At 38.5% G+C, this 27,184-nt stretch overlaps 2 protein-coding genes, 1 long non-coding RNA gene and 7 other non-coding genes across 12 annotated transcripts; 8 read left to right on the top strand and 2 right to left on the bottom strand.

Annotated features, from left to right (window-relative positions):
- Positions 1-376: 376 nt before the first annotated feature.
- fbln7 (fibulin 7) lies at positions 377-19,243 on the top strand. Its single transcript, XM_008322267.3, has 8 exons — positions 377-713; positions 3,222-3,384; positions 4,850-5,026; positions 8,157-8,282; positions 8,366-8,503; positions 10,704-10,841; positions 11,237-11,375; positions 14,945-19,243. Exons 1-8 carry the CDS (start codon positions 636-638, stop codon positions 15,315-15,317), a joined length of 1,332 nt encoding a protein of 443 aa, XP_008320489.1. The 5' UTR covers positions 377-635; the 3' UTR covers positions 15,318-19,243.
- LOC112487819 (uncharacterized) lies at positions 720-8,184 on the bottom strand. 2 transcript variants are annotated; one of them, XR_003051277.1, is made up of 4 exons: positions 8,044-8,184; positions 4,302-7,854; positions 3,176-3,381; positions 720-2,054 (listed from the first exon to the last, which is right to left on the bottom strand). It is a non-coding gene; the product is annotated as an uncharacterized LOC112487819 (long non-coding RNA). The 2 variants fall into 2 exon arrangements; XR_003051278.1 differs by lacking the exon at positions 8,044-8,184 and having other exon boundaries at positions 4,305-4,885.
- Positions 8,724-8,805, top strand: trnas-gcu (transfer RNA serine (anticodon GCU)). The gene has a single exon. It is a non-coding gene; the product is annotated as a tRNA-Ser (tRNA).
- On the top strand, positions 9,205-9,286 carry trnas-gcu (transfer RNA serine (anticodon GCU)). The gene has a single exon. It is a non-coding gene; the product is annotated as a tRNA-Ser (tRNA).
- On the top strand, positions 9,629-9,710 carry trnas-gcu (transfer RNA serine (anticodon GCU)). Its single transcript has one exon. It is a non-coding gene; the product is annotated as a tRNA-Ser (tRNA).
- On the top strand, positions 9,925-10,006 carry trnas-gcu (transfer RNA serine (anticodon GCU)). The gene has a single exon. It is a non-coding gene; the product is annotated as a tRNA-Ser (tRNA).
- On the top strand, positions 10,360-10,441 carry trnas-gcu (transfer RNA serine (anticodon GCU)). The gene has a single exon. It is a non-coding gene; the product is annotated as a tRNA-Ser (tRNA).
- On the top strand, positions 12,025-12,106 carry trnas-gcu (transfer RNA serine (anticodon GCU)). Its single transcript has one exon. It is a non-coding gene; the product is annotated as a tRNA-Ser (tRNA).
- On the top strand, positions 12,450-12,531 carry trnas-gcu (transfer RNA serine (anticodon GCU)). Its single transcript has one exon. It is a non-coding gene; the product is annotated as a tRNA-Ser (tRNA).
- Positions 18,744-26,742, bottom strand: tmem87b (transmembrane protein 87B). Of its 2 annotated transcripts, none has more exons than XM_008322270.3 (19): positions 26,517-26,742; positions 25,532-25,592; positions 25,351-25,442; positions 25,134-25,268; positions 24,991-25,044; positions 24,736-24,907; positions 24,418-24,479; positions 23,892-24,075; positions 23,714-23,813; positions 23,532-23,625; positions 22,823-22,894; positions 21,952-22,060; positions 21,595-21,653; positions 21,394-21,497; positions 21,246-21,319; positions 21,077-21,147; positions 20,870-20,922; positions 20,742-20,772; positions 18,744-20,390 (listed from the first exon to the last, which is right to left on the bottom strand). In XM_008322270.3, exons 1-19 carry the CDS (start codon positions 26,664-26,666, stop codon positions 20,349-20,351), a joined length of 1,719 nt encoding a protein of 572 aa, XP_008320492.1. In that variant the 5' UTR covers positions 26,667-26,742; the 3' UTR covers positions 18,744-20,348. The 2 variants fall into 2 exon arrangements, with proteins under 2 accessions (XP_008320492.1, XP_008320491.1); XM_008322269.3 differs by lacking the exon at positions 22,823-22,894 and adding an exon at positions 23,141-23,212 and having other exon boundaries at positions 26,517-26,741.
- Positions 26,743-27,184: the final 442 nt, after the last annotated feature.

Here is a 27,184-nt window from a genome sequence, read left to right as displayed (position 1 = left end):
ATTATTGCTGTTGCTCGGCATGTAGAAGGAAGGTGAGTGTGAAGGACGAGGACAGGATAAGATTAATGATTTGTTCCGTGGCAATGTTTGATAAAGAAATCAACATACAATAATAATAAACGTGTCCTGCAATATACACATATCACATTTGAATCCTTAAAAATATTTCTATTTCTGAATTTTGTATTAAGTTAACTTTTCTAACCTCCAGTTGACTTTTGGGTCATTTTAGTTTTAGTTTGTTTCTGATTTATTAGTTGCTGACTTATAGCTATGATATAATAATACATTTAATCGAAGCTCGTATCACATGAATTTGTGCCTCTGCGTTGTATAATATGAAATTGTGAAACTCACAGGAGACGGAGCTCTGTGGAGTGTTGGGCTAGATCTGAGTGGGAGGGTCCTTTTCTTACCGCTTCATGAAACCTCGGCGGTGCAGACCTCAGATGCTGGACCTTTCAGGAGTGTAGATCCAGAGACAAGAGCGCATCTCTCCAGCTCACACCTGACGGTACCTTCTGCCGCTTTCTACACACGGGGAACGACTTTTTAGAGGAGAGTTTTTGGATTTTATTTTTGAAAGGAAAGGACAGGAATCCATATTATAAGTCATCACTGTTGGACGTTTAGAGATGGCGCTGTCTTTTCAACGCAGGTGTTTGCTTCTGCTGTGTTTGACAGCAATCCAAAGCGGTCATGCTGCTGTGCAGGTAACTTTTTAGTTGACACTTTGTCCAGCGACATTTAATAGTAAGGAAACTGTGACATTTAAGTGTTTGACTGCATCAAAATTCATTTAGCTGGACTATAACCATATCTGCTTGTTAACATGTATTTCATATATAAATAATCATACGTTCACTTAGACTTTTGTGATGCACCAGTTCATCATCTAGGCTTGTGAGTTTAATGGTCATTACATAGAGTTACAAATTCAGTGGTTCTCAAAGTATGGTACATGTATCACAAGTGGTACGTTTGCTGCCTCCAGTGGTATGCATGGAAGCTGATTCCTGTCAGAATCAAGTGATTCCCTGAGTTAATAGTAAAATATAGAGGTTGCACAAGGGAAATTAAAAAGGTTCTGAGACAAATAAATGTATTTATTCATGGATAATACTACAGCTTTATCTCTCTATATAACCCAAGTGTCTAAACACTTCTGCAAGTAATCTTTCCGTCAGATAATTTATTCTAGGAGATGTCTTTAGCACCTGGTTTCATCCTGCTTCTTTGCCTCCTCTAAGGTCTGACATCAACTTTGGAAAAAAAAAAAAAAAAAAGAAATGTGTTTTTGCAATTAAATTAACTTTTCCATTTAAATCTGGGCACACATTTGACATTTGTCAAAATTGTTCAATTTTGTTGTATTGATTTTCTTTGTCTCATTGTACAGTGTGGCTTTGACTGATATAAAGGCTAGAGTTATGACCCTATTAAGAATAAATGATCTTCTTCCTTCTCTATGTTTAGCCTTACAGAGTAAGCCTGTGCTGCTTGTATGTTAGTGTTAGTCATACTGGCACTTGTAGAGTCAGTGTTTTTTTGGTGATGGTATATAGTGTAAACCACTGCTTTATTGAATTCTTTCATGTTTGGTCAGTTGGTGGCATTTCCCTTCTGCCTAAGGCAGTTGAACAGAACTGAGTACAATGTAGTGAAACTTGTGTTGTGGAAAAAAAACCCTCAAAATGCCAGTACAGGAATTTAAGGTATGCCTAACAAAGGAAAATGTTCCATTGAGCATGTGATTAATAAACCTTGCTGAAAGGATTATCGAGGCCCATTCTCTGAAGAACTTTCTAATGCATTTCTCCCTGCAGTTACTGCCAGTGGCACTCGTGCTGTTATTGACTCAGTCATTTTTTAGGATTTTACATTAATTTTATGCCCTTTTTCTACCACCACACAAAATTAAACACAGGGACAACATTCTGGACTTGGGTCTTTTTCATAGCTGCCAGACAGCTTTGGTCCAGCTGTGCCTACAACTGGAGTTTTGGCATTTGGAGAAAACAGTGTGAAGAGCACAAGTCAGTGTGATGTTTTACCTAGAAAATACAAAAGGTGAAATGAGTGTAATATTTATAAACTACTGTGTTACTATGTTAACAGAAAGGGGAATCGTTTGCGATCCCACACTTCAGCGACAATCAACATTTATTTTGACCTTTGACCGGTTTAAAGAAAGCAGCAGTATGACCAGGTTTAGTTTGAAACATTCTAATGTTATATTCTGTAATACTTTTCAGTCCTCTTGAACATCATATCAACCTCTGACCTGGTGATCCCAAATAATTTCACTGAAACTTAGATTAGTGCTCTGTGGAAATCGGTTAATCACTGACAGTGTCTCACAAAAATCAAAGTGAAAAATATAGTTCCAAACCATAACACAGCCTCTACCTTGATGTGTTCCTTGCCAGCCTGTTTGGCAGGCAGGCCTGTTTGCTTAGTGTTATGCCAGAAAACTAGGTGAAATCAAAACTCTTTGGTGATACACTTGATTTCCTCCCCATTCTTGACAAGGATTCAACAAATATCAATTCAATTTGCCATTTTTCAGAGTTTATTTTATAATATTGCCAGTCCAAAAATAACCTTATAAAAATGTTAAAGTATAAATTTGAAAGGCTCATTAGGATATTTTTGTGACCAGGAGGTAGTATATTTGTTTTTTGTTGTATTACATTTGTTAGAGGCTTTATAAGTTTACATTCCCAAAAAGTAAATGAACCACGATATAAAAAAAAAGAGTAAAAAGTCCCTGGATGCACCGAGACACTGACTAGGGTAAGAAGTTGACAGAAACTTATAAACAGAGTGGACACTGGACAATGAGCACCTCTGTAAGTACTCCAAGGCTTGAAACCCGCAGCTTAAGACTAAATTTGTAAATAACAAGGGTATCATGCAGAGTTTTTCGAAGGGTCAAGCTTTTAAAAATGGGTGGCTGACCATTTGTGTGAAGTGTCTTTATGACTCTGACAACCAGTTGCCTGGTAATGAGGCGGATTCACTTTCACTGACATCATGTTCCACAGCTGCACATTAATGTTAATCAAGCGCTTATGTTTTATATTTTATGACCATTTAAATGAGGTAACCTTTAGTTCGGTGCTTGTTTGTTTTTTGGAAAGTCACTGGGTTTGAGAAGCTTTCGCCAAGTTACCTCTTGATGTTGCCGTGATGTTGAAGCGCTTGTGTTGCATTCACAGACCTGCATGGATAAGTCCCAGGTGGTCGGGGTTCTTCGTCAAATGGAGAAATTTCTCAAAGGGCAAGAGATGCGATTTACAGAAGGTCTTAGGATCATGAAGTCGAAGTTGGCAGCGTTGCAGAACTCGGTCTCCAAGTTACCCCAGGCAGACCAATCACCTGGTGAGTAAACAGTGTCATTGCATCAGGTTCGCCTCTTAGTATTGTTAACAGCCTTATGTCATCAGCATACCTTGTGACTTAGACCCTGTGGTAGGCAGCTTTTAATTCTGTAGTTATTGACATTCAGGGACCTGACACACAATGCCAGGAGACAAAGTAGTTACAGGGCCTTGATAAAAACTCTACAGATGTTTTTGTCTTATTACTAAAGCATTTCTATGGGCCCTGATCATTTGCTGAAACTCATTAAACTTCTTCAACAGTGGATTTGGGTTTTGTTTGCCACATCCCCAGCAGCAACCTAGGTCAGGTCCTAAAAACTATTTGTTCTGGTCAACTTATTTTGGTAGACATGTATATAATTTAATACAAACCAAAAGTATCTTTTTAGTCTGTGGTTGTTCATTTTGTAGTATAGTTTGATGTTTTATATATTTCCTATTTCTGATATTTTGTTAATTATATGTGGAGAAATAGTATTATCATAAAGTTCTATCAGCTTAATATATTTCATGTTTCTTGAGCCTGGCCCTTGAGTAGTTTTTAGTCTGTAGGTTGAACAACTATAATTTTATAACATTAAATCAGCCATGTGTTGGCAGGCTAAAGCAAACATGAAGCTAATATTACAGTCTATCACATTTACAGATTTGTAGAAACATTCATTTCTTTGAAGGTTACATTATACATCAGAAATTCATCCAACTGCACCAGGCCATCTTAGTTATAGAGCTGGGTACTTGACAAGGGAAGTGGGTTTGTGGAATTGTGTTGTTTGGCAGCATACAATGAGGCTAATTTGTCAGTGATGGAGCAGTCCATTCCATAACTGTGTGGAGAGGGTTTGGCAAGACAGGAAATAGCTGATAGTTAGCATTTGCAGCAAGAAAAAATGAAAGAACGGGTAAAATCACAACCACCTGCTTTGCATGCTCTTGTGGACACTGTTTTCCATCGTGCAAATATTTGCCATTACTACCCGCAGTTGTCTTATGTGGCTGGAGGTCTGCCATGGATATAATGTTGTTCTAAAGAAATGGGCAGAAATTGTATAATTAAGGCTAAATTGAAGTGGACGTGACCGGATTCTGGCAATGGAAATTTTAAAAAGCTGTAGATGAAAACACTGTTTTGAATGTAATTTAACATAGCATTAGTGAAGTTGGAGAAAACAGAAAGTCAGACTTAAAAATACAATAAAATGTTATATAATTTAATGACATTACATGCTACAGAAGCATGAAACTTAGTGAACCATAGCATAGACCTAGCTGCTGGTGCTATTCTGCTTCACAGGAAGAGTTGACCCTCCATTCACTGACTGTTAATGGAGCATCTCTTCCTCATGAAGTCTTTTCTCTGTGTATGCCCTCAGGCAAAGAATGCAAGACAATGTTCAGGAGTCTTACAGTACTCCACATAGGACCTGTCTTGCTCTCATTCTGTCTTTCTTCCCTCCTCACAGCTACCACCAGTTGCCCCTCCCTGGAGGCCCCAGCTTATGGAAGCAAGTTCGGCTCAAAGTATTTAGTTGGACACGAGGTTCACTTCACCTGCTCTCAGGGCTACCATCTTGTTGGTTCTGCCACAAGAGTCTGCCAGGACAATGGTACCTGGACAGGTATCAGTGCCGTCTGTAAAGGTGAGTTTTTTTTCCCCGACTTTACATCCTTGTTTATTCATGGTTAATGTTTTGTTGTCTATTATTTTTAAATGTAATATTATAAAACTGGTTATCAAGAGTCAAACAGTGATTTATGGGGGAAGTCAGGAGTGGCAGAAAAGTACACAAGCAGGGTGTAAGAGGAGGATGCCAGACAATAATTTTTTAAAACATGATATGGAGAAGGCTTTAGTGTGTGACAATTGTCACCTGTTTTATTCTTGCGCATTGTAGCCCTTGTTTGTAGCTGGTAGTTTAAATTCAGGGGTCTGGTGTGTGCAAACCATTGTTACCAGTGTGCCAGAAATGAGAAAACTGAAAAAGGTGTAATTAAATACAATTAAAAATAACAAGATTAAACCCTTGCCTTTATCTTATGCAGATTAGTTAATATTGTAGAATTGAAAAGTAATTGTTATTCTACGGTGCAAAAATAAGGATTTCTATTTACCAATACACCCACAAATGAAGGAGAAAGACAGAGAGAGCATGTATGAGACAGAGAGAGAGAAAGAGAAAGAAAGAGGGAGAGAGAGCAAGAGAGATAACAAACATTCAAAGAAAAGAGCCATTCTTTGAGGGGCTGCAGTTTCTTGGCATACTGAATGAAGCCCTCGTTAAAATGGCATTAAATGTCTGCGAACACAGACAAACACCTGTACTGCATTCCGCAGTGAGGTCCATTCCCCTCCAGGTTTCTACATCTAATTAGCAGCAAAGCTCGGGCTACTGTAAGATAAACCCTGTGCCCTCTTTTGCTCAGGTTTCTTACGGCTCTTGACAGCAGTCCAGAGTTAAGTCCAGACATTATACTCAAACCATGGTCTGATAACACACAGCTATGCTAAGCACGCTCCTGATAGTCCACCTCAGGCGGTGGTGGCACTCTCAAACCTTTAACATGTGCATATGTTTATTGACATGAATACATGAAAAGGTTGCCCTGTTCATTTTTTCCAACAGAGCTAAATTTAGTCAGGCTTAAAAAAAGCAGCATTGACAGACCATGAAACCCCCAAAGTTAAGATGACTTTAAAAATATTTAGCAGAGTGAAGTGAGCTTTTTCATGTTATGGCTCAACGGTGGCCCCAAGGGAAGCCAAATAAATATTAAAGGGATTGGTTGTACTATGACTTCAGCACTGGAGTGAGCTAAGCACAACGGAGAACATCTGCACACCACTCAGAACCAACTGCAGACACGGAGATCATAACGTCTGATGTACTATTTATCTACTCGCTTCATTATATCGACATTAGCCAGTGCGTGTTTTGGAAACTGCCGGAGATCTTAGCTTCTGCTTAGGTCAACAGCGTGCAATTTGTGGAGTTTTTCTTTTTCCGTAAGAGTTTATTTTAAATAGGCCTATCATTTTCGGTGGTCGGGGCCTGATCATTAATTATCTGTGTCCCAGATAAGTCAATCAAACTGGAATTAGTTAGAACTTCAATTACTCAGTCTTTTATTGGCTTAAAAATTGCTTGACATAAAAAAAGAGATGAAAATGAGTTTACAAAAATTTAGATCATTGAAAAAAGGATGAAATATCCATTGGCATTAGTTTAAATATATATTAACATAGCGACTATAGAGAGGTAGAAGGGATTTATTAAATGGCACTTTAATAATAACCTTAAGATTTTTCAAGTAGAACTGGTACTTTTCCACATATGGAGCAAATGAAAGGGCATCACTGACTTATGTGCTGTGCCCATAATGACAGTACCAGTCTTTGAGTATCATTTATCAGACTGCATGGTCTCATCCCTCATCCATGGATGGATGGCAGACAGGAAAGACTTACAGAAGCTCTCTCATTTTTTCCTCCCTGTCTTTCTTTACGAGTGTCACACTTTTCCTCTTACCCCTGAAGTCTGAAGTTCAGTCTAATGCATGTAAGACGTTTCATATTCCTTCATAAGTGTTTAAACAGTGGTTTTCCCTTTACTTTTTTTTCACAAGTCAGTGCTTTGACAAAACTTTTAGGACCGCACTGTTGACTTCCACTCAAGAGTTTTATTCCTGTTTTTATCAGAGCAGGAAGTTGTTCTAACGTGAGGAGCCAAAAAGTTTTCCACCTTTGATCTAAATACATCTGTATGCAAAACAAGAACATGGGGTTCTGATTTTAAACTATTGGAGAGGTTTCTCACACAACTGACTAGGATTCTAGTTGCTGTCATGATCCTTTGAAGCAAAACTTTGTCTGTTTCCTGCTGTTAGAATTCCCCTTTACCTCACCATATGAAGACATTTTATTTGACATAGAACTAATTCACAGAATTACAGATAAAATTTACAACCAGACAGAAACTCTTCAGCATGAATTTCTGGTCCCTGGATAATTTCTGGTAGAGAATTGGCTATAATGTAAGAATTGTCTATAATGAAAAAAAAAATAGCCACAAAGAGAAGGTATTTGTGCGGCTGACCTCTTCCTTCAGACTTAAATAACCAATCATATAGATTGAGCAGCATATAAACTAACAGGCTTCAAACTGGAGAAATGCTGGTTTTCAGTATGAGAAAAGACTTCAAGTCAAATAAACTAATCAAGACAAAGGTTAATAAACTCATATTCATTAAAGACTCCTAAATGGTGCAAAAGTTCTGGACATTCTGTAATTTTCTTTTTACACAGTCAAAACTCTGTCACTTCTCATCATGAAATAAAGCAATGAAAAATAGAAACGCTTTACTTAACTTGATAATGGATTCACTTTACTTTTTTGGTTAGAAAACCTGAGGCTGCTGTGTTTTGGATGTGATTCATTGTGGTTAGATTTGAGCAGGTACAAAGGCCAAGCTGGAAAAAAAAAATAAAACATTGAATCACTATCTCCATCACAGTTTTAGTAAAAATAGATCTCACAAGAGCCATAAGTGAGCAAGCACGCAGGCCTGGAGCACTAAAGACATGAACAGATCAAATATGACACCAGAGTTAGTGATATTCTCTAAAACAAAAATAGAAATGACGCAAAGAGAGACTCACCTCACAGGCTGAAACATCTGAACTAAACACTGACTGGTGAATGATCTTAAACCACAGCTCTTTGGGCTTGAATATTTAACTGAAAGCAGCTGTATTTTCACCTTTACCTGCAGATGTCAGCGAGTGTGCAAGCAATCCCTGCCAAAATGGAGGCACGTGTGTGGAAGGAGTGAACCAGTATAAATGCACCTGCCCCCAGAGCTGGAGCGGCTCACACTGTCAGCACCAAACTCAGACAGGTCAGTGCAACTGAACGCGTGACTGTGACTCAGTATGTCATTCTACTCTATGTTTTTGGTACTTCACCTTCACATCTGTGCAGCACCACCAGAGTGGAGTGTTATGAACGACCCATCGTTCAGCCGCAGACCGCGCTGTGCCCAAGTCAACCGTGCTCAGCACTGCAGCTGTGACGCAGGCTTTCACATGAGTGGCACATCAGATAACAGTATCTGCCAGGGTGAGTTCCAACTCTCAAACCTGGTATTTTAATGATTGCTGTAACCGTTTCAGCTTCTGGTTGTTTTACACATAAAAGTGCACACATTTACAATGCAACCTTATGAACTGAAGGAATCATAGAACAATAAGTCCTCACTTATGTCCTTGTAAACATTTTTGTAGTTAGCATGTGCTGTTTTTTAGCAGATTTGATATATTGAAGAAACAGTACAGTACATGACGAGGTGACCGAGTGGTTAAGGTGATGGACTGCTAATCCATTGTGCTCTGCACGCGTGGGTTCGAATCCCATCCTCGTCGTACATTGTCTTTGCCAGTTTTATGAAAGACAAATCAACTGGTTTTAATTGTGACTATAATCAAAGTAATGTGTATAAGAAAGGAACAATCTTTCCAAATGTTCAACGACACTGGGACGGCCTTAGTTCTTTCTTGAATGAAAGTGTAAACAAAATGCCAGAGGGAATGGTGACACAAACTGAGAATGTTTCATTTGTTCTACAAATGGGAGTATGGTCATTGAGTCCTAAGAAGGCTAAAGATCATTTAATTGATTGACACACATGGAGGACGGACTTCAGCCCTTTAAATCTATTTTGGAATCAATAATCAGTGCCAGAAAACACGCTATTTAAGACTGAAGTATTATATTGTATAAAGTAAAGAACAACAACAGATGAACGGACCCTATGCTTACCAGACGAGGTGACCGAGTGGTTAAGGTGATGGACTGCTAATCCATTGTGCTGTGCACGCGTGGGTTCGAATCCCATCCTCGTCGTTCTTTTCTGTCTGAAAGAAAAATCATCTGGTTTCAGCTGAGATTATAATCAAGCTAATTGTACTATGCTGTTTACACCCACAAGCCCTTACGTGTCCAAGAGAAAGCAGAACCCAAATCTTTCAGTGTTTACCACAAAACAATAAAAAATCTTTATTTTTCTGTAGCAGCATCAGTGCCAGGGATTCCGGCAGGAATTTCTGCTTGAACAGAATTATCAGGAGTTTGGGTCCAACTTTTGATTTATGTCCATGTAAAAAAATGTATAGCGTTAACTGAGAGGTGTGATCACTGCCAGAGGACGAAAATGAAATTAGTGAGACTGAAAAAAAGCCCAGAGAAGACGAGGTGACCGAGTGGTTAAGGTGATGGACGGCTAATCCATTGTGCTCTGCACGCATGGGTTCGAATCCCATCTTCGTCGTCTGTGTTCTTTTGAATTTCTGGCCTTTGACTTCCTTGACCTTTAAGAAGTTTTAAGAAAGAATGGAATGGGGATGCAACCTGAAGAACACCATCCAAACTGTGATTAGAGTATGGTCATTGTACAAGACAGCAATCCATTATAGACAAAGATTTGAGCCAGAGTCTGTGGTATTGACCAAACAAGAACTGATGGATCAAGTACATGGTTACCAGACGAGGTGACCGAGTGGTTAAGGTGATGGACTGCTAATCCATTGTGCTCTGCACGCGTGGGTTCGAATCCCATCCTCGTCGAGTAGTGTGTATAAAACTTTTATATACGTGAAAAGAACCAGCTTTCTAAACCTTCTTCAACAACTACCAGGACACCTACAACTTTCTTAGTCCTTCCTTGAATCAAAGTGTAAACATAAGGCCAGTGAACCTTATGTTTACATAAGGCCCCAGAGAAAAAACTCAAAATTCTGGCCTTTAGCTGAAAAGAATGGAGTGGGGATACAACACAAAGAACACCATCCCCACAGTGAAATACAGTGATTAGAGTAAGGTCATTGCAAGAGACAGCAATAAACTGAAAAGAAATCAATAGAGTTTAAATTTAAGGTATTAACCAAACAGGAACCGATGGACCAAGTCCACACTTACCAGACGAGGTGACCGAGTGGTTAAGGTGATGGACTGCTAATCCATTGTGCTCTGCACGCGTGGGTTCGAATCCCATCCTCGTCGTCCACCCATTGTGGTTCTTTAGTGTCTTAAAGAAAGCTGAACTGGTTTCTGCTGTGATAATAATCAAGCTAGTTGTACTTGACTTCATGGGTTAATAAATTAACTTATTTTAATTAATAAATATTGCTTCTGCATGCAAATATAATTAAGTAGTGCTAACTTCATAAATAAAGCTATTATGGTCATAAATGTAAAAGCCTCCGAGCGGTCATGTCCTCAGTGTTTTAAGCAGATGCATGCTTTTTTTTCATCTGTCCAACAGATGTAAATGAGTGTGAGGTGTATCGACTCGACCAGGGGGGGAAACTCTGCATCCACGAGTGCGTGAATATCCCGGGCTCCTACCATTGCTCTTGCCCAAGTGGCTACAAGTTGCTGTCAGACGGACGGAGATGTGAAGGTGAGAGACTAGACAGATATGACTGCGTGCCTCTGGACACATTTTGTTGGGCTAATATCTATAATCCTGACAAATCCAGGACTTCTAAGCAGCAGACCTCTCGCTCTCTGCAGAGGTGTCTGTCAGCCTCACAAATTTTGCTACCACTTCCATTCGCACCCCTGAAGCTTACAGAGCTTGCCAGTGGAATGAATGATCTCATCTTTTCCCAGAATGAATCTTTGGGACGTGAGGCATTTGTGGGAGACTAAACTTAAAAAAGGAGGGAAAAAAGAAGCCAAATAAACAATCACTGCACACCAAACCCCCTGCTCAGACTGTGGTAACCAGGAAGCAGTCTGGCACGTCTCTCTCCCTGCTTCTCATTCTCATGTCTGTGCTGTTTTGTCCTCCAGATGTGGACGAATGTTTGAGCCAGCAGCACAACTGTAGCCGAGGGACAACTTGTATCAACACGGGGGGAGGCTTTCACTGTGTCAGTCCAGAGTGTCCCCGTTCACATGGCAACATCAGCTATGTCAAGACGTCACCTTTGTAAGTGGTTGCAGCTCGGTTTGAGCTGTTTGTTTTCTTCATCACTTCTCGTGTCAGAGGAAAAAACTGCAGTAACAAAATATTCAAGAGCCAAGGTTTTATGTCATCTTTCAAATGATCCTCTGATTATTGAACCAGGTCTACAGGTGAATGTGGGGGTGAAAGGAGTCCATCAGCTGAAGGTGAACACACAGAAAATATATGACAGCCACATTTTAAAGAAGCTCACTGTTATGTTATATATATTTAAAAAAACACATTAGAAAGTGTTTTAGGAAGTATTTTAGGGTTAGTTATGTTAATGGTCTTTGTGTCAAATAACAACAAAAAAACAAAAACTATCAACTAGTGACACTAGCATTGTACTTCCCAGGAAAGGCAGCATCACCTTCAACTATCCTGCTCTAATTAACCACTGGTTATATTTCAAGAACTCCAAATTTTTGTAATCAACTGTAGACCAGGGTTAAGGACAGAAGAACAATTTGAGATTGGACTCTTACCTTAGAAACGAATACAATTAAAACACATGAAGTCAGGTCTTTTTTGGAATCAATAATCAGTGCCAGAAAACACACTATTTAAGACTGAAGTATTATATTGTATGAAGTAACAAACAACAACGGATGAACCGACACTATGCTTGTCAGACGAGGTGACCGAGTGGTTAAGGTGATGGACTGCTAATCCATTGTGCTGTGCACGCGTGGGTTCGAATCCCATCCTCGTCGTCTGTAATCTTTGGTTCTTTTCTGTCAGAAAGAAAAATCATCTGGTTTCAGCTATGATTATAATCAAGCTAATTGTACTGGACTGTCAGGGATGGGCTTGTACTAACCTTTGTGGGTTAGAGGATGATGTTGTTCACAACCACAAGCTCTTAGGTCTCCAAGAAAAAGCAGAACCCAAATATTTCAGTGTGTACCGCAAAACATTGGAATTTTTTTATTTTTCTGTAGGAAAATGGACTCAACTTTTGATTTATGTCCATGTAAAAAATGTATAGTGTATAGCGTTAACTGAGAGGTGTGATCACTGCCATAGGACGAAAATGAAATTAGTGAGCCCAGAGAAGACGAGGTGACCGAGTGGTTAAGGTGATGGACTGCTAATCCATTGTGCTCTGCACGCGTGGGTTCGAATCCCATCCTCGTCGGGACAATGGTTAACCTTGTTTTGTATGTAAGTGGAACCAGCTGTACACAGATTTAGATCTTGTGAGGAGAGAAAGAAACTTCTTAATTGTTGTTTACTTAGTTTCTATTATAGATTGTATTTGAATGACTCAGACACTTAAGATTTAACGCTGACTTTTTCCTTGGAACATTTTGAGTCGTCCTGTCTTCATGTTTAGTGACATCACGAATGATGATAATAATAATACTATAATAATCACATTATTACTAGTATTACTGTTTCTTTCCAAGTGCAAGACTAATAAACTAAACAACCTCTTTGTTCCACCTGCCATCAGACTATAAAACTTCTCATCTGGTGTGAGAAGGGCAAAAAGGGGTTATAGGGGGACAGGGAGATAGCAGTAACCTGACCACAACCCAAATACAACTGGACACTGTGTAATAACACTCACATTTAAAAATGTGTATTAATTATTTTAGGGTTAAATCTTTGGCCATGTGTGTGTTTTTTTGCTTACATACTGATGCTGGAATTTAATTTTCCCTGAGTAAATCTGACAATATGACAAATTAATTTTGATCTAATCTAATCTAATCCATTTGGTCTCACAATGGCAGCCATCATTACTTCTGTTATTTACCATATTATTTAACACAATCCTCTGAAACTTATTTCACATTCATAAAAAAGAGCTGACCTAAAAAAGTGACCTTTTTACCCTGGTTGGGATTATTAACAGTGTTACAACAGAGCAACTGTTTTTCATAAAATAATGTTCACACTCAGCCAAACTCTTACCAGAAGCACGTAGATTGTCTGTTTTTTGGCCAAATGTTCGGACACATCACAGCTTCCACGTCCTTATTTGCCCGTCAGCAGCTGAAGAACAGCTCTGTTTGATTTTAGTCAACCATCAATGTAGCGAATCCCTGTGCCACTGCTACAACGGGGGATGGCTGTGGATATGTTTAGGAAAACACTTGTAAGTAGCGAAAAGGAGGAATGTGTGTAAGCCAGGGGCCGTATCCTACATTAAAACTGCTCACTCATGTTTTTATTTGTCAGTGTACTCACAAGAATCAGTGTTTGCACTTGACTACAGGTTCTGTACTCAGCAATACCTAATATCAGCAAGAAATAAAAGGTACAGTGTGAAGAGGTTTACTAATTACTACACATCAATTCAGATTCAGATGTCCTCTATAATTCTACCAGGTCTGAGGCACTCCAAAAGGTCATGGAATTATAGCCATGACTAACATTCTAATTTTACAGAACACCAAGTCGAGAATTGAGGCATTCAATGCACATACTTCAACCCATGAAGACGTGCAGATAAAAACCAGAAAAGAAGAAGTTAGGTATTTAATTTGGCTCTTAAGGGATTCTTTAAAAAAGTTTTTTCAATGGCTTTCTTTGTTCATCCATTAACTGTACTCATTTGCACGGTTGCAATATACAGATTTCATGGTATAAAATGACAGTGGCAGCTGTGGTCCTCAGGTCATTGGAGATTGATGTGCTTTATGTATTTTAGTCCATACAATAGTGAATCCAATGGTACCTAATAATAAAAACCTGGTTCACAGAGAGTCTTGCTGTTGGACTGGACAAGTTGGTGGTTTTGATCCAGTCTCACTAACCACCAGATGGATGCCAGTGACTCACATTAAGGCCACAGTCCACCACTAGAAAAACACTTAATCACAGTATAAAGTCTAAAGCAAAACGTCAACGCAGTGTTATCCAGAGTGGACTGGGAAAGTCGTTTAAACTGTACTGGTATACTGTATTATTAACATATCAATCATGATATGACCTCTAGGAACATTTTTTGGAAAAATACAATTGTTGTGGGGACATTTTGCAGAGGTTTAGATTTAGTTTGGTTTTAGGATTAAGATTATGGTCAGATTAGAGTAAAAGTAAAGGATTAGGGTTTGGCATTGATTTTTAGTACAGTTTCAGATGAAGTGCAAGAGAATGTGTTACATCTTGGTGAAGTGCTCACAAAAAATGAGAATTCATTGGTCCTGGTCCTAATGAGGCCCTGTGTTATTTCTCAAAACAAGGATATAAATCAAGAGGTGTGTTCAGTTTTGTTTAGGTTCAAGTCAGGCATAAACTGGTGATAATTACAGTTAGCATTAAAGTTCTGGTTGTGTTGCAAAGTCCCAAAAAGAATAGCTGCATGTGTCTTGGTTTGTGTGTGTCCCTGCTGTTGAGTCACAAAGAAACAGCTATGAACACTTTCCCACAGAGACAGATTCATTATGTAAGTGTTCCTTAAAGACCAAGTGACCACATTACATGACGACTGAAAAACAAACTCTCTCTAAAATGGTGAATGGAAACTTTTTTAACAGCTATGTCCTGTTCTGTTCTCTGCCCAATACCTGCCTCCTGCCCTGTCCTGTCCTGTCCTGTCGTCAGTGCGAGAGGAACCCGTGCCCCATGGACAGCCGGTCTTGCCACTTAGCTCCTAAGACTGTGTCCTTCCACTACCTGTCACTGCCCTCCGACATGCAGACTCCTGCCACTCTTTTCCGTATGGCTACTGCAGCGGCCCCAGGACGCACTGGCCCCGACAGCCTCAGATTTGGTATAGTGGGCGGGAACACCCGTGGCATGTTTGTCATGCAGCGCTCAGACAGACAGACTGGCGAACTGATACTGGTCCAGCAGCTGCGCGGGCCACAGAACATCAGTATCGATGTGGACATGTCCGAGTACAGTGAACGCACCTTTCAGGCCAAACACGTGGCCAGGGTCCACATTCTGGTTTCACCTTACAGCTTCTGAGGGCGAGAAGTTAAAGGAGATCAACTTTTCTTATTGTTGATTAAAAACAAACATACGTTGCTTTAGCGCTCACAATTTCTGCACAGTGACCAAAATACACAATTCAAGTGCAAAACTACCCATTATTTAACAGGTATACATGTATAATGAATGTAACAACTTACGACAAAACACATCATACAATAAATGCTTTCTCTTTTTTTTAGACTTTTATGAGTGAGTTTGAAAGTACGAGTAGGTGAAGAAGAACATAATGATGGTTTGGGTCATTCTGTCTATACTGTTGCTTTATGTTAGAATTTTTGTGTCTATTAAAGGTCTTGTCTGAGTAGCTCAGGGTCAAACTCTGGGGTCGATGAAGTGTCTTTGCTTTTTTGGTGATATAAACATATTGACATTAGAGCTTCCCTGGCTCTAATTTATTGAAAATATTGTATTGTTTTTTTTTTATTGTGCAATACTATGTGCTGTGTTTCTTCTTCTATATACTGTATATTTGTGTTTTAGTACTTGCTGGCTACAGTGTACCAGGGGAGATCTGTCAAATCGGTAGATGCAGTACTGTACAGTACCACAGGATACTTTCACCATTACTCAGTATGTTACACAAAGTCATCTTATTATATTCCACAATCAGAGATGATTTTTGGCATGCTCGCCTACAAGCCACATAATTTATCTGGAATTTTAATTGTCTCTACATAAGTCAAATAAAGCCGTTCCAACGTCTTACTATTTGGCTACAACTAACTCGCCTGATGCTGAACAGAGTGCTATTGAATGTCCCTTTGGCAGTGGCTGTTCTCATTATAAATCCACCAAGGATGTGTTTTAATCAGCGAAAGTCAAATCAACACAATTAATGATCATGTCACGACTGTAACCAGTTCTAAGTGGACATAGGGTGAGGAAAGAGGACGATCGACATTCACTTCTAATCTACTGGGTTTAGCATGAGGTTCTGTTGATTATACAATACTTGAGTGCTCAGACCAGTACTTCAACCTGAGTCATGTCACACCTGATGTTTTTATCCATCTTTTTCCAATACTCATACTGTAGAGATCCAACAAAGTGGTTTTTAACTAAGACCGAAGTTCGATGATTGTTTGTCAGCTGTACAAATGTGCTGGCTGCACAGTTGGGCCAAGGTCTTGTCATAACAACAGGTCCTTGATAGAAAACATGATAGTACTTTGAATTTATCTACTCTTCTAGCTGTCCAAAATGGATCTCTAGGACCATCAGGGAGAAGCACATGACCTGACGGCATGTTTACAGCAGGCCTAATTTAATGCAACCATCAGATGAGGAGACTCAGGTTTTAAGATTTGTTTCTGGGTGTTTTACTAAAGTCTATGGTTAAGGGGGTCTCTGCAGTGTCAGCCTACTCCTATAGCGTCAGTTGAACAACATTTTCTTTATTTCTCTGTCACACCTTAACCTTTGTCATGGTTATGCAAAGCCATCCATTACCCACTCACTGCCCCCAACCTCCCATCCCCCTGTAAAAGAGATGGGCGGAGCACACAGTGGCTCATTAGCATTGAATTAAACCAACCAGAAAAGCTGTTAACCAGCTATGCTAATTCCTGTTTTTGTTCAAATCAAAGCCTGTAAGTAACATTTGACTCAGACACCAAGGAACGCACAATACAGTTAATCGAAGTTCAGTCAATTCTGAAACAGTATCCTGGTCTAGCGTAATGGTGAAACGTGATGACTGCATCATCATCATCAGTCAGTGCACATCAAATATTGAGTAGCAATTCAGGTTTATGTAACATTTGTAGTGTACTTTGTCTTATATTAAAGAAATAAAGATGGCACAAATACAGTAAAAATGTAGTCCGTCCCTTAGTTACATGTCAGCAGCAACATGAACCTTTTCTTATTAGAGGGGAAACATCAAGAATTCTCCACATTCCTGTAACAGAAAGATGTCCAACCAGCCAGTTTGGGCTGAAGTCGTTAAAACAAGTCACAGACAGAATAAAGCATAAATTACATCCAATTAAATGCTTTTCCAGCAGAACGTTTGAGACTCACGTTACCAGTGACTGAAGCCGGAATAAAGTGCAATGTAGAGGAGTTTTGCCGTCCTTTTTTATGGTGGAGAGGAGAGAGGTCGCCTGTGGATCGTCTTTCATGTGGGATAAGTTTCTGGAGCAGCTCCAGGAGGATGTGAGAGCTCCAGAGAAGAGCAGCCAAAGCCCCTCTGCTTCTGCCTTTGAACTAGAAGAATCTACAATACAGGCCATAATATTGACATTTTTATGCTTGATAAAAATATCATGCCTTTGGATGCAACGGTTACTTTCAGCTACAGCGACAGAAGTGCACCTAAAACAGTATTAACAGCACAGTAATAAGAAAGTCGATTGAAAGCAAACACAGTAAATCTTCCAGGCAGGATGCTGTGAACAGCATTTATCTGACATCATATTCATCTCCATGAAGACTGTCAAATGTATTTGTGTGTTTCTATTCACATGTAGAAGTTGGTTTCTATGGCAGTGTCAAAGTTATAAGTCTGTTTTCTTTTATGAGGGGCGGTATACTTTTAAAATGAGTGATTTTGTCCAAAACCTAATATAAAATGCATGAAGTAATGTTTATTTTAAAGGTCAGACCACAAAAAAATTGCTTGAACTACAGTGGTGCGTTTAACTCCTGAGGCAACAGTGCTGACTACAACAGCAGTCATTAGATTTGGAATTTGTGTAAAAAAACAAAAAAGAAACAAAATGAAATGCAAGGCTTCAATATGTTGAAGAGGTTTGGTTAAAAATTTGACATTTGCTCTGAAATCTGAACACATGAAACAAAACAGAGGAACAGGACTGAGACTTTGGTTAAGTTGTTTCGGCTCTCCTACTGTGGTCCAGCTCCATCTCTACTAAATATATGACTCATGAAGAAGAAAGTGGTGACAGTCGACTGATGACACCGTAGGAATGGGCAAAAACTGCAACAATTATCCTCCTCCATTTGTAAGTGATTATAAAACGTAATCAAAAGAGAACGTGGCCCAAAGGTAAACTCACCTTTATCCCAGAACCTTTGGAACGAATCAAGAATCAGTTTATAAATGAGTTTGTTTATCAAATAGAATCAAGCTGGTCATTGAAAACACATTAAGCCTTTGTCCTGGTGCCAAAGGTTACAATTTGAGTGTTTTCTTAGAAACTGTTCTGACGTTTCTTAAGAGTGTTTGTAAATTACCAAGTGTAACAGCCTCTGCTAGGGTAAACCAGGAGGCTCAAGCTGATGCACTCCACCACACTTAATACTTTAGCCCCTGCAGTTCATTATTCATCCACATTTTCCACACAAAACCCCATTCAAGGCAGCAGATCCAGCTCCTTCAACAAGGTATTTGCAAGTCAGCTTTAAAAACAGACTTTAATTCCAAAGTAAAATATCCAGTGTGTGTCGCTTTTTTATTGTCTATGAACACTTGAAATCACTGACAAGAAAACAAACACTGCCCTGGATTCATATTATCAGAGTTGACACACTTCCTGAGAAGGAAGAGAGAAAAGGAACAATAATGTCAAGTTATTCATGACGTTCATGAAGATTTAAAAAAAAAGAAAAAAGTCTATATTATCCAGACACCACTCCAGCTCTGGAATCAAGGAAATAACAGGAATGAGCCATAACCCATCTGTACAAACAATCAGAGTTCCACTGCAGGTGTCTGCAGCTTTATATAAGAGAGGACCCAATCCATCGTAAACACAATTATTCTAGGTTTCCAATAACAGGAGAGTGACAGTATAAACCGAAGACTCCATTTAAGACCTTATGAGAAAAGGAGCAGACTGTGTTCAGACTCCAAAACTACAGAGACTAAGATGGGACATATTCAAACCCCGCCGCCCCCAAAAAACCCCCACAATAAACATATTAAGATTTGAAGCTCCAGATCATAAAAAGAAAGAAACAAAACAGAGGCACGAGCTGTAAACAGACAACGGTAAACACACACCTCAACAAAGCATAAGTACACTTGGAAAATAAAATCAAATAAATAATAACATAAACATAAACTATATTGCTCCTCATTTCTGATTTACAAACCCACATACTTCAGCAAACACGCGTACACAATACAGTAGATTACACAACATGACGGAAAATCCCAAATTGTGCCACATTAATCCTAATCCTGATCTATGTTCAACCTGTATAAGGTTCCACTTTCCAACCTATCTCAATTTGAATGCCTTCACACATCAATACTGAAGATGCAGTGACAAAAACCAATGTTAACAAGTTAGGCCCAAGAAAAACAAATACGTGTAGGCACAACTTTGACCATCAAAGTGCAGGTGAGAAAATATTCTACTCAACGTTATGCATTTACGTCTCCTCAGATTCCCAAGACTGTAAAATAAAATAAATAACTTTGAGTAAATGTATCTATGAATAAATAATCAGTTTCTAATTAATCTCTCAACACTTTTATCTCAAACCGTTTTCTTCTTTTTATAAATCTAACCTAGTGTTAACTATGAGAAATAATGTTTGTTTTTTTAATTAAACCATGCTTAATAGGCGTTTATCTCTAACCATCTTTTTATATGTACTGTATAACCTTAAAAAATACTTTAAACTGTCCATGCATGTGGTCCTTAATTATTTGATTAATTTCACATCAACATAAGAAAAATAAATAAGAGTAAAACAAAGTGATTAATTCTCTTTGGATAAAAAAGTCTGGAAACTGATCTTAAAACTAAAATTACTAAAACTACTTGGTCATTGAAAAGACAACAACGTCTTTTGGTAAAGTTCTGTGTTTTGTTTTTGTTTTAAGTTGAGGAAGTTAACAGTCAACCTCTTACTCTGTGACAAGCATCGCCTGGGAAAGAAGCAGTCTCATTTAGGAGGGTCTCCTCAAGAAAAAAAATCCACAAGGCATTCCACCACTGTCCAACTGGAAATCCTGAAGAAAGCCCATAGTTAGAGACACGTACTGGGCTTCTGCCTCCATCAGATTGTGAAGTCCATGGAAGATGTGCTTCACTCCAGCTTTGACATCTCATATTTGGTAGTCATGATTTCCTGAAGGAAATTAATAGAAAAGAAAAAGGAGAATTAGATTCAGAGAGAAATCTAAAGAATTAATTTTACTGCTTGTTTTAGCTCCAACTGTTAGCTTATTATTCATACACACCAAATATATTGGTGCTTTAAAACATTAGCTTCTAAATGTTAATGACTCACCAAATTCTTATTTCCACAGAATTTTGCTCTACATGGTAATTATAGACTGTTTAAAATGCAAAAACTTGGGATTTCTTTCATTGGTTCAGTAAAGTTTATGAGATGTTCTCCATGGGTCCTGTTGCAGTGTCGTATACTGATTCTGACCTTTGTTAATGAAAACAGACCCTAGACAATTTGAATTCCTACCTCATCTGAGTCGAGCAGGACTGGTAAAGCTCTGTGAGAACAAACAGGTAAAAAAAAACTCTGTTAGAATCACACATCTGCTTTATTATCTTTCCATCTAATGAATAGAAATGTAATGTGATGCTTACACATCACTAAGAGAGCTGGGAATGTTGTCCTCCACCCACTTCATGTCATCCTCCTGGACAAGTATAAAAAGGAAAGATAAAATTTGTCAACACTGCCATCTGCTGTAGGAAAACGGACATGCAATAGTTTGTACTTATTCTATCAAATCTGGCCTCTTTATCAAATATATTACAAACATTAGTTCCGTTAATGTGAGTTTTACTTACTGGGTGTGTGTCTGCTGGCTTTACTGTGCCATTTGTCTCATTTTTACTTGCTCTCAACTTTATACCATCAGCTGTAAATAACAACAACACCATTGTTTAATCAACACTATATTTGACCACGTTTGGTGTGGAGTTAGACTTAATTTAGAACATAGTTATGCGAACATACAGATGTTTGTAGAGGCGACAAACTCTTCTATTTCCTCATCGTCGGAGTCATCGATAAGGGGTGTGAAGGCGTACCTGAGGACATTCAATTCAATGAACATCAATAACTGAGTGACTGGGGAAAAAACAGAATAGTGAAGTTGTCTTGCCTTTGGTTGTTAGCAGATGGTCGCCATAAGAACATGATGACAAGAAGAATGATGGAGAACAAGAACCTCCAGAAAGCATCCTCCACCCACAGCTCAGTCCAATCCTTTAAACCAAAACAGGTCCCTTTATCATTAAAAGAGGATCCAGATTTTTTTTTTCACATTTTGAATTCTTGGTCAAACACGTCAAGACACACTCACAGACTGGCAATCTGCAAGACGGAATTTCTTGGCTGCCCAACCCATAAAAATGACTGAGGCTGTGGAACACAGAGACAAGAGATGAGATGTAGTTATTAATAGATCATTTACTCAGTGTGACCAAATCCTCACCTCACCTCATGTCTTATATGTTAGTTAAAATAAATACCAACAGCTTGGGAGACACATGTCATTAAGTCAAAAACTCAAACTCTTTGTCTTCACTGATATGGCAGACAGAATTTAGATAATGAAAGCAAAAAGGAACCAAGATCTTGGTTTGATCATATTTAGTTTGAAATATGCTCAGATAGCTCCAAGTCTTCTAATATAAATGTGTGGTTGTGTAACACTTACCAATCACTGCAAATATCAGTGTGTTTGTAAAATGCCTGTAAAGAGACAACTTGACAGGATTTCTCCTTAGCTTCAGAGTCTTGATGGTTTGTGCCAGGCTCACAAAGATGTTAGCAGTAGTCAAGGGAAATGCTGTGTGGCACATACTTAATATACATACACATACATCAATATACAGATAACAGGACAATCTGTTTGCTTAGGAAAGAAAACACCGAAGCAGGAACAAAAGGCTCAAGACAGTAGTAAAAGAAAAAATAGGCAGTTAACTTAGCATTACAAGAGAAGTTTTTACTTACACAGCTTTGTGAAATAAGGGTCTGACTCTGTCATCATATCCTACACTGTCAGACATGTCTTTCTGTCATTACCACAAAGTTAATTTTACTTCAACACCTTCCTGTGAACCAAGATGAAGCCAATTCATTTTAAATAAAATCTAATTAATTAATGATTTAATTCTTATTTTTACTTTTGTCTCTAGTCACTACATTAAATCACTAGTCAATTTAAAAAACATAACATAGTAAACAACTTTCTTGGTTTATTCTAATTCAAGCTCTGTTTTTTTAAATCATCATAAAAAGAAATTAGAGAGGTGAAGTGGCACAGTAAAAGCCATGGGGGGCAGTAAACTTGACATTAAAATTTTGGTTGACAAAGTTTATCAAAAAAAAAAAAAAAGTATAAACATGACAGTGCTGCAACAATGATGGATAAATGATGACACATTTTGGCCACAATTCTATTGGTTCTCTACAGAATTTTTAACATGCTAAACAAAATGCTAAACTGTTCTGGTCTAAACTCAGGAAGGTGAAGAAGCAGAGTAACCACACAAGGGAAAGGTATAGGTGCAAAAAAAGGATATCCACCAGCAAAGAGAGGAGTCAAGCAGAGCCAGAGGAATGTTGGCCAGGAGGGCCAAGTCAGAGTCTTTCGCCTGGAAGGAAGGACAGACCAGGACAAGAAGGACTTATTGACAGAGGTGAAAGGTAAGGGAAAATTCCATACAGGGTGCGTAATTTAAAAAAGAGCAGTGAAGAGAGCAAATATAGTATCATTCACCAAAGTGCAAAGGGGAAAAACAATCACTTAATGAAAAGGCAAGAATCCCCTAATAACTAACAGATATTTCCTTTTTTGGTGGTTGTTTTTAATGCTGCCAAGGCAGACACAGGCAGGATATGAACCAGACGGCACAGGAGTCAATCACAGCCAGACAAATTGCAGCAATAAGAGCAGAGCCGTTGTCGTTACTCTAGATTTTTGACCCCACATGACCAAATATAAAGAAAATACACAAATCACAATTAAGGTTAGTTTTACTTCCAAAAGTTATAAATAACAACAACAAAAAATAGAGCTGTTCCTGCAAAATACTTTTGGTATCAAAAGTTGGAATTAAACACAACAACAAGAGGCAAAAGATAAAAAGGATTCATCTTGTGCTATATTTACTTCAATTTTAAAAGTAAACTTTTCTGCTTGACTGCTACCCAGAATCAGTGAGCTTGTATTTTAACTTCTAAGACCTAACTGACATTTGCATCATCTGATGTATTTTATAATCTACTCACCCCAGTGATCCTCAGAATACCTTCAATACTTGCAAAGGCAAAGTAGAGGACACCAAGCCCCACTACTCTGTGCATCACTGTCCCAAGACGAGGCCTAAAACAAAAAAAGAAAAAGTCTGATGCATAAACACAAATACACAAAATGCATCTTTTATCTTTGAGCACAAAGGTAGCTGACATACTTCACAATGCCATAGCCAAGACTGACGATTATGACGAGGAGCCGTGCCAAAGTCCTCTTGAGGGCAGAGACCAGTTCAGCAAAGATCAACAAGCCTGAAGCTTAAAAAAAAAAAAACACACACAAGGGTGAAAAAAAAATTTGACAGAAGATTTCTGCACTCGATTGTAGCTACTTACTGGCAGAGCCGACAGCATTGGTGTTTTCGTATTCAGCACAGAACACAGCCATCTCAACCATCCCCAGGAATATGACCCCTGCTATCCAGAACTGGATCCTCAGCAGATCTTTCCAGTAGCACGCAGCCCAGGCGAACCACAGCAGTCCATACAAGATGTACATGATGCACATCACCATAAAGAACTGAAAAAACAGCAAACATTTAATTCTTAAACACAAGCAGGGGTAGTTCACTTTCAACATCGAGACCAGACATTTTGCTTGGAGGAGATCTAGACGTGATCATGATTAACTATACTATGAATAGTTGTCATTATTAAGCTACTGTGTAATTGATCAGTTTGAAAATTTCAATTGTTTAATAGCTATAGTTTATTTTACATTTATCACTGGACGCACCGTGATTCACATTTGGTCAATTGTGAATTTGAATAAAGAAATGTGAAGAGCAGAACAGCAGCCAAAACATAATTATTAACTAGTTTGCAAAACCTGATTTTCCTGATCACAGCTCCATCTACTTACAATCATGAGAGGCCATTCTGTGACAGAAATGTAGCCATGGCTGCCTTTCATCACCACATTGACTGGAAAAACAAGAAACAAACCCAAAGTACAGTATTACATTTATCACAGATAATTACAACTTATATTCTTGTCAGTCTGTGCTTGCACCTGCATAACAATTTCCCAAATATAGGATCAATATAGTACACATTTAATTTTTAATTTATTTTAGTTTGATGAAGAGTGAAACAATATGAAGTCAAAAGGAAAAACAAATTCTTATACACTGGTTAAAAAAAGACTATTGCAACTTAGTAAAATGCAGTAAAATCTCACCTGTCAAATTCCAGTAAACATCCTGCTTGTGGGGCACAATCTTGACCACAAGGAGATAAGGCCCATCCCTCCATGTTGTAGCAATGACATTGTCTTCAATGTTAACGCTGCCATTCTTCTTTATGTTGCTGTTCTCCACTTCCTCTGTAATCCATCGAGTGTCATTCTCCGTCTGCAGTAGTAACAATAAGTGACTCACTGTTTAGATGCCAAATTCAACTTATTTTCAAATAAAAATAACTTCTATTCTCTTACCAGCTCTTTGCCTTCGACAGGTGGGACAACTTTACGGGGCTCTGCTTTGGCTTTCTGTGAAAACAAATGAGTGGATGTTACAATGTAAACGAACACAGGGAATGAGTGATAGATGTGTGATTAGACTAATGCACCAAACCTACCTTGAGCACAGGGAAAGAACGCAGTGCACTGTTACACGTTACACGACTGTACACATGTTCAATGTACTCTCCTTGTCCAAGGGGATTCGGATCCAGACTCTCTCCACGACTCAGAGGTGTCCTGTCATACATTTCCTGCAGACAGATCAGTTCAGAGCTCAGCGTTGACTGACAGTCGAAGCTCTAGAAATCGTCAGGTTTTACGCTTCTTGCTTACCTCTATGTTGATGAACTCATTGTGACAGGGGTAATATTTTAAATACCAGTGAACAGTGAAGATCACTTCCTCAGGACAGCCAAATGCCACAACTAAGAAAAAGTGCATAGAAAAACAATTATAAAGGGACGTCACACCTGAGAGAATTGTGATTACCAGCACAGCTCTTCTTTCCTCTTACCTTTTAGTTTAATATCAGTGTCTTTATACATGGACTTCTTTAACAGCAGAGGTCTTGACGTCTGTAGGGATAAGTTAAAAGTACATAGAAGGTTGTATATTTCAATACAGTGTGTCTTTCTGTCTGAAAGTTTGAGTTCAAAGGAACTTCAAAAGAAGTACAAAATGTACGAAATAAATTTGGGAAGTCGTTTTGAAAAAAGCAACAACACAGCAACATGTTTAAACATGGGTTGAACTTCAGATAGATAACTTATAAATAAATACATATTAATTTTCGTTTTTACTTGAAGAAATGATGGTGACAATGATAATAATAATCTTCTAGTTTCAATTTGAAAGACATACAAAATCTTTTGCAACAGTTTCTCTCCTTAGTTTTGATAGCCATCTGCTGCCATCTAGTGAAAGTGTATTTAATTGTTTCACCTGTCACTGTCATAGACAAACAAAGATAAATTATTTGCAATACACAGTTTCTGGATTAAATCACTAGTTTGGTGCAACTGTAATGTGTGAGGCTAAATAGAGTGTAAAACAAACTGACAACTGTGAGTTTAGAAAATATGATGACATTTTGTTTCCTCAAACGTAAAAGGTATAGTTCATCAAGAATGAGGAAGTCTGGTAAATGCTTAAATGACATACAGCTGCAGCCTAGAATCTGGCCTTACAAATTAAGCCTTCGATCTCACTTTTAGGAAACGACCCACAATGTGAGAAACAGTAGACTGAGATGGTTGCAATTATTTTCTTTAATCAATAAACAAAGGCTTTTCATGTCTTCTGTTTCACGTCTTAACGTTTCACGTTTAAAAAACATTGAGGAATTGAAATATCGTATTTATTAACGATATTATTGTTTACAGACAAAAATGAACAGGACTTTGAGCAAGGAACATGCTAAGGATATAATGTTGCTAACGCTAGCAGACCGGTGCAGTAGATATGGAGCTGCTCAACTGGACCTTAACAAACATACTCACGTTTCCTAATGTCATTTTCCATACTCCAGTCTCCGGAGCTCCGTCCACTACATTAATAACGAAGAATAATACAAGTGAAATGAGCGCCCATGGACAGAAAAGTCCTCTACCCGGATAGCTCCACGTCTTCATCCTGACCGAGGAAGCCATGTTGGTTGTGGACTATGGAGTAAGAGAATGTGACATTATTCCTCCAGGAGGCGCCATGACCACAACGGAAATAAAAGGAGGGGGACCGTTAGACTAAAACTCGGTGCCAGGATTCAATTAAAAAAAAATACTAAAAAGGATACAGAACAGTTTAAGAAAGTACATTTACATAGAACACATAGTTTATATTGCATTTTGGAAACATTGCCCATAGCTAAATGTCCCTATTTACCATACAAAAATACATTCTGTTTTACTACTGTTCACCCAAATAATAAATATAAATTTATGAATACAGGTCATGTGTTGTGATCTTATTGTACAGATTTTATTTGTACATACTGTGAACAAATAAAATCTATGTGATAAATGGACGGTAGTTTGGGCCTTACCTTCTCAGTGTATTTACCATAACGTCTTCTATTTAGGGGCACACAAAATTCAGTTTCAAACGTTACAGATTCCAAGTCTTGCGTTTACTATTGTATAACAAAAGGAAGGAAGGAGGGGGGTAAGGA

This window comes from Cynoglossus semilaevis, chromosome 12 (assembly GCF_000523025.1).
Source record: "Cynoglossus semilaevis isolate Cse_v1.0 chromosome 12, Cse_v1.0, whole genome shotgun sequence".
In the NCBI taxonomy this organism is placed as follows: Eukaryota; Metazoa; Chordata; class Actinopteri; order Pleuronectiformes; family Cynoglossidae; genus Cynoglossus; species Cynoglossus semilaevis.
This window is presented reverse-complemented; position numbering and strand designations above follow the sequence as displayed.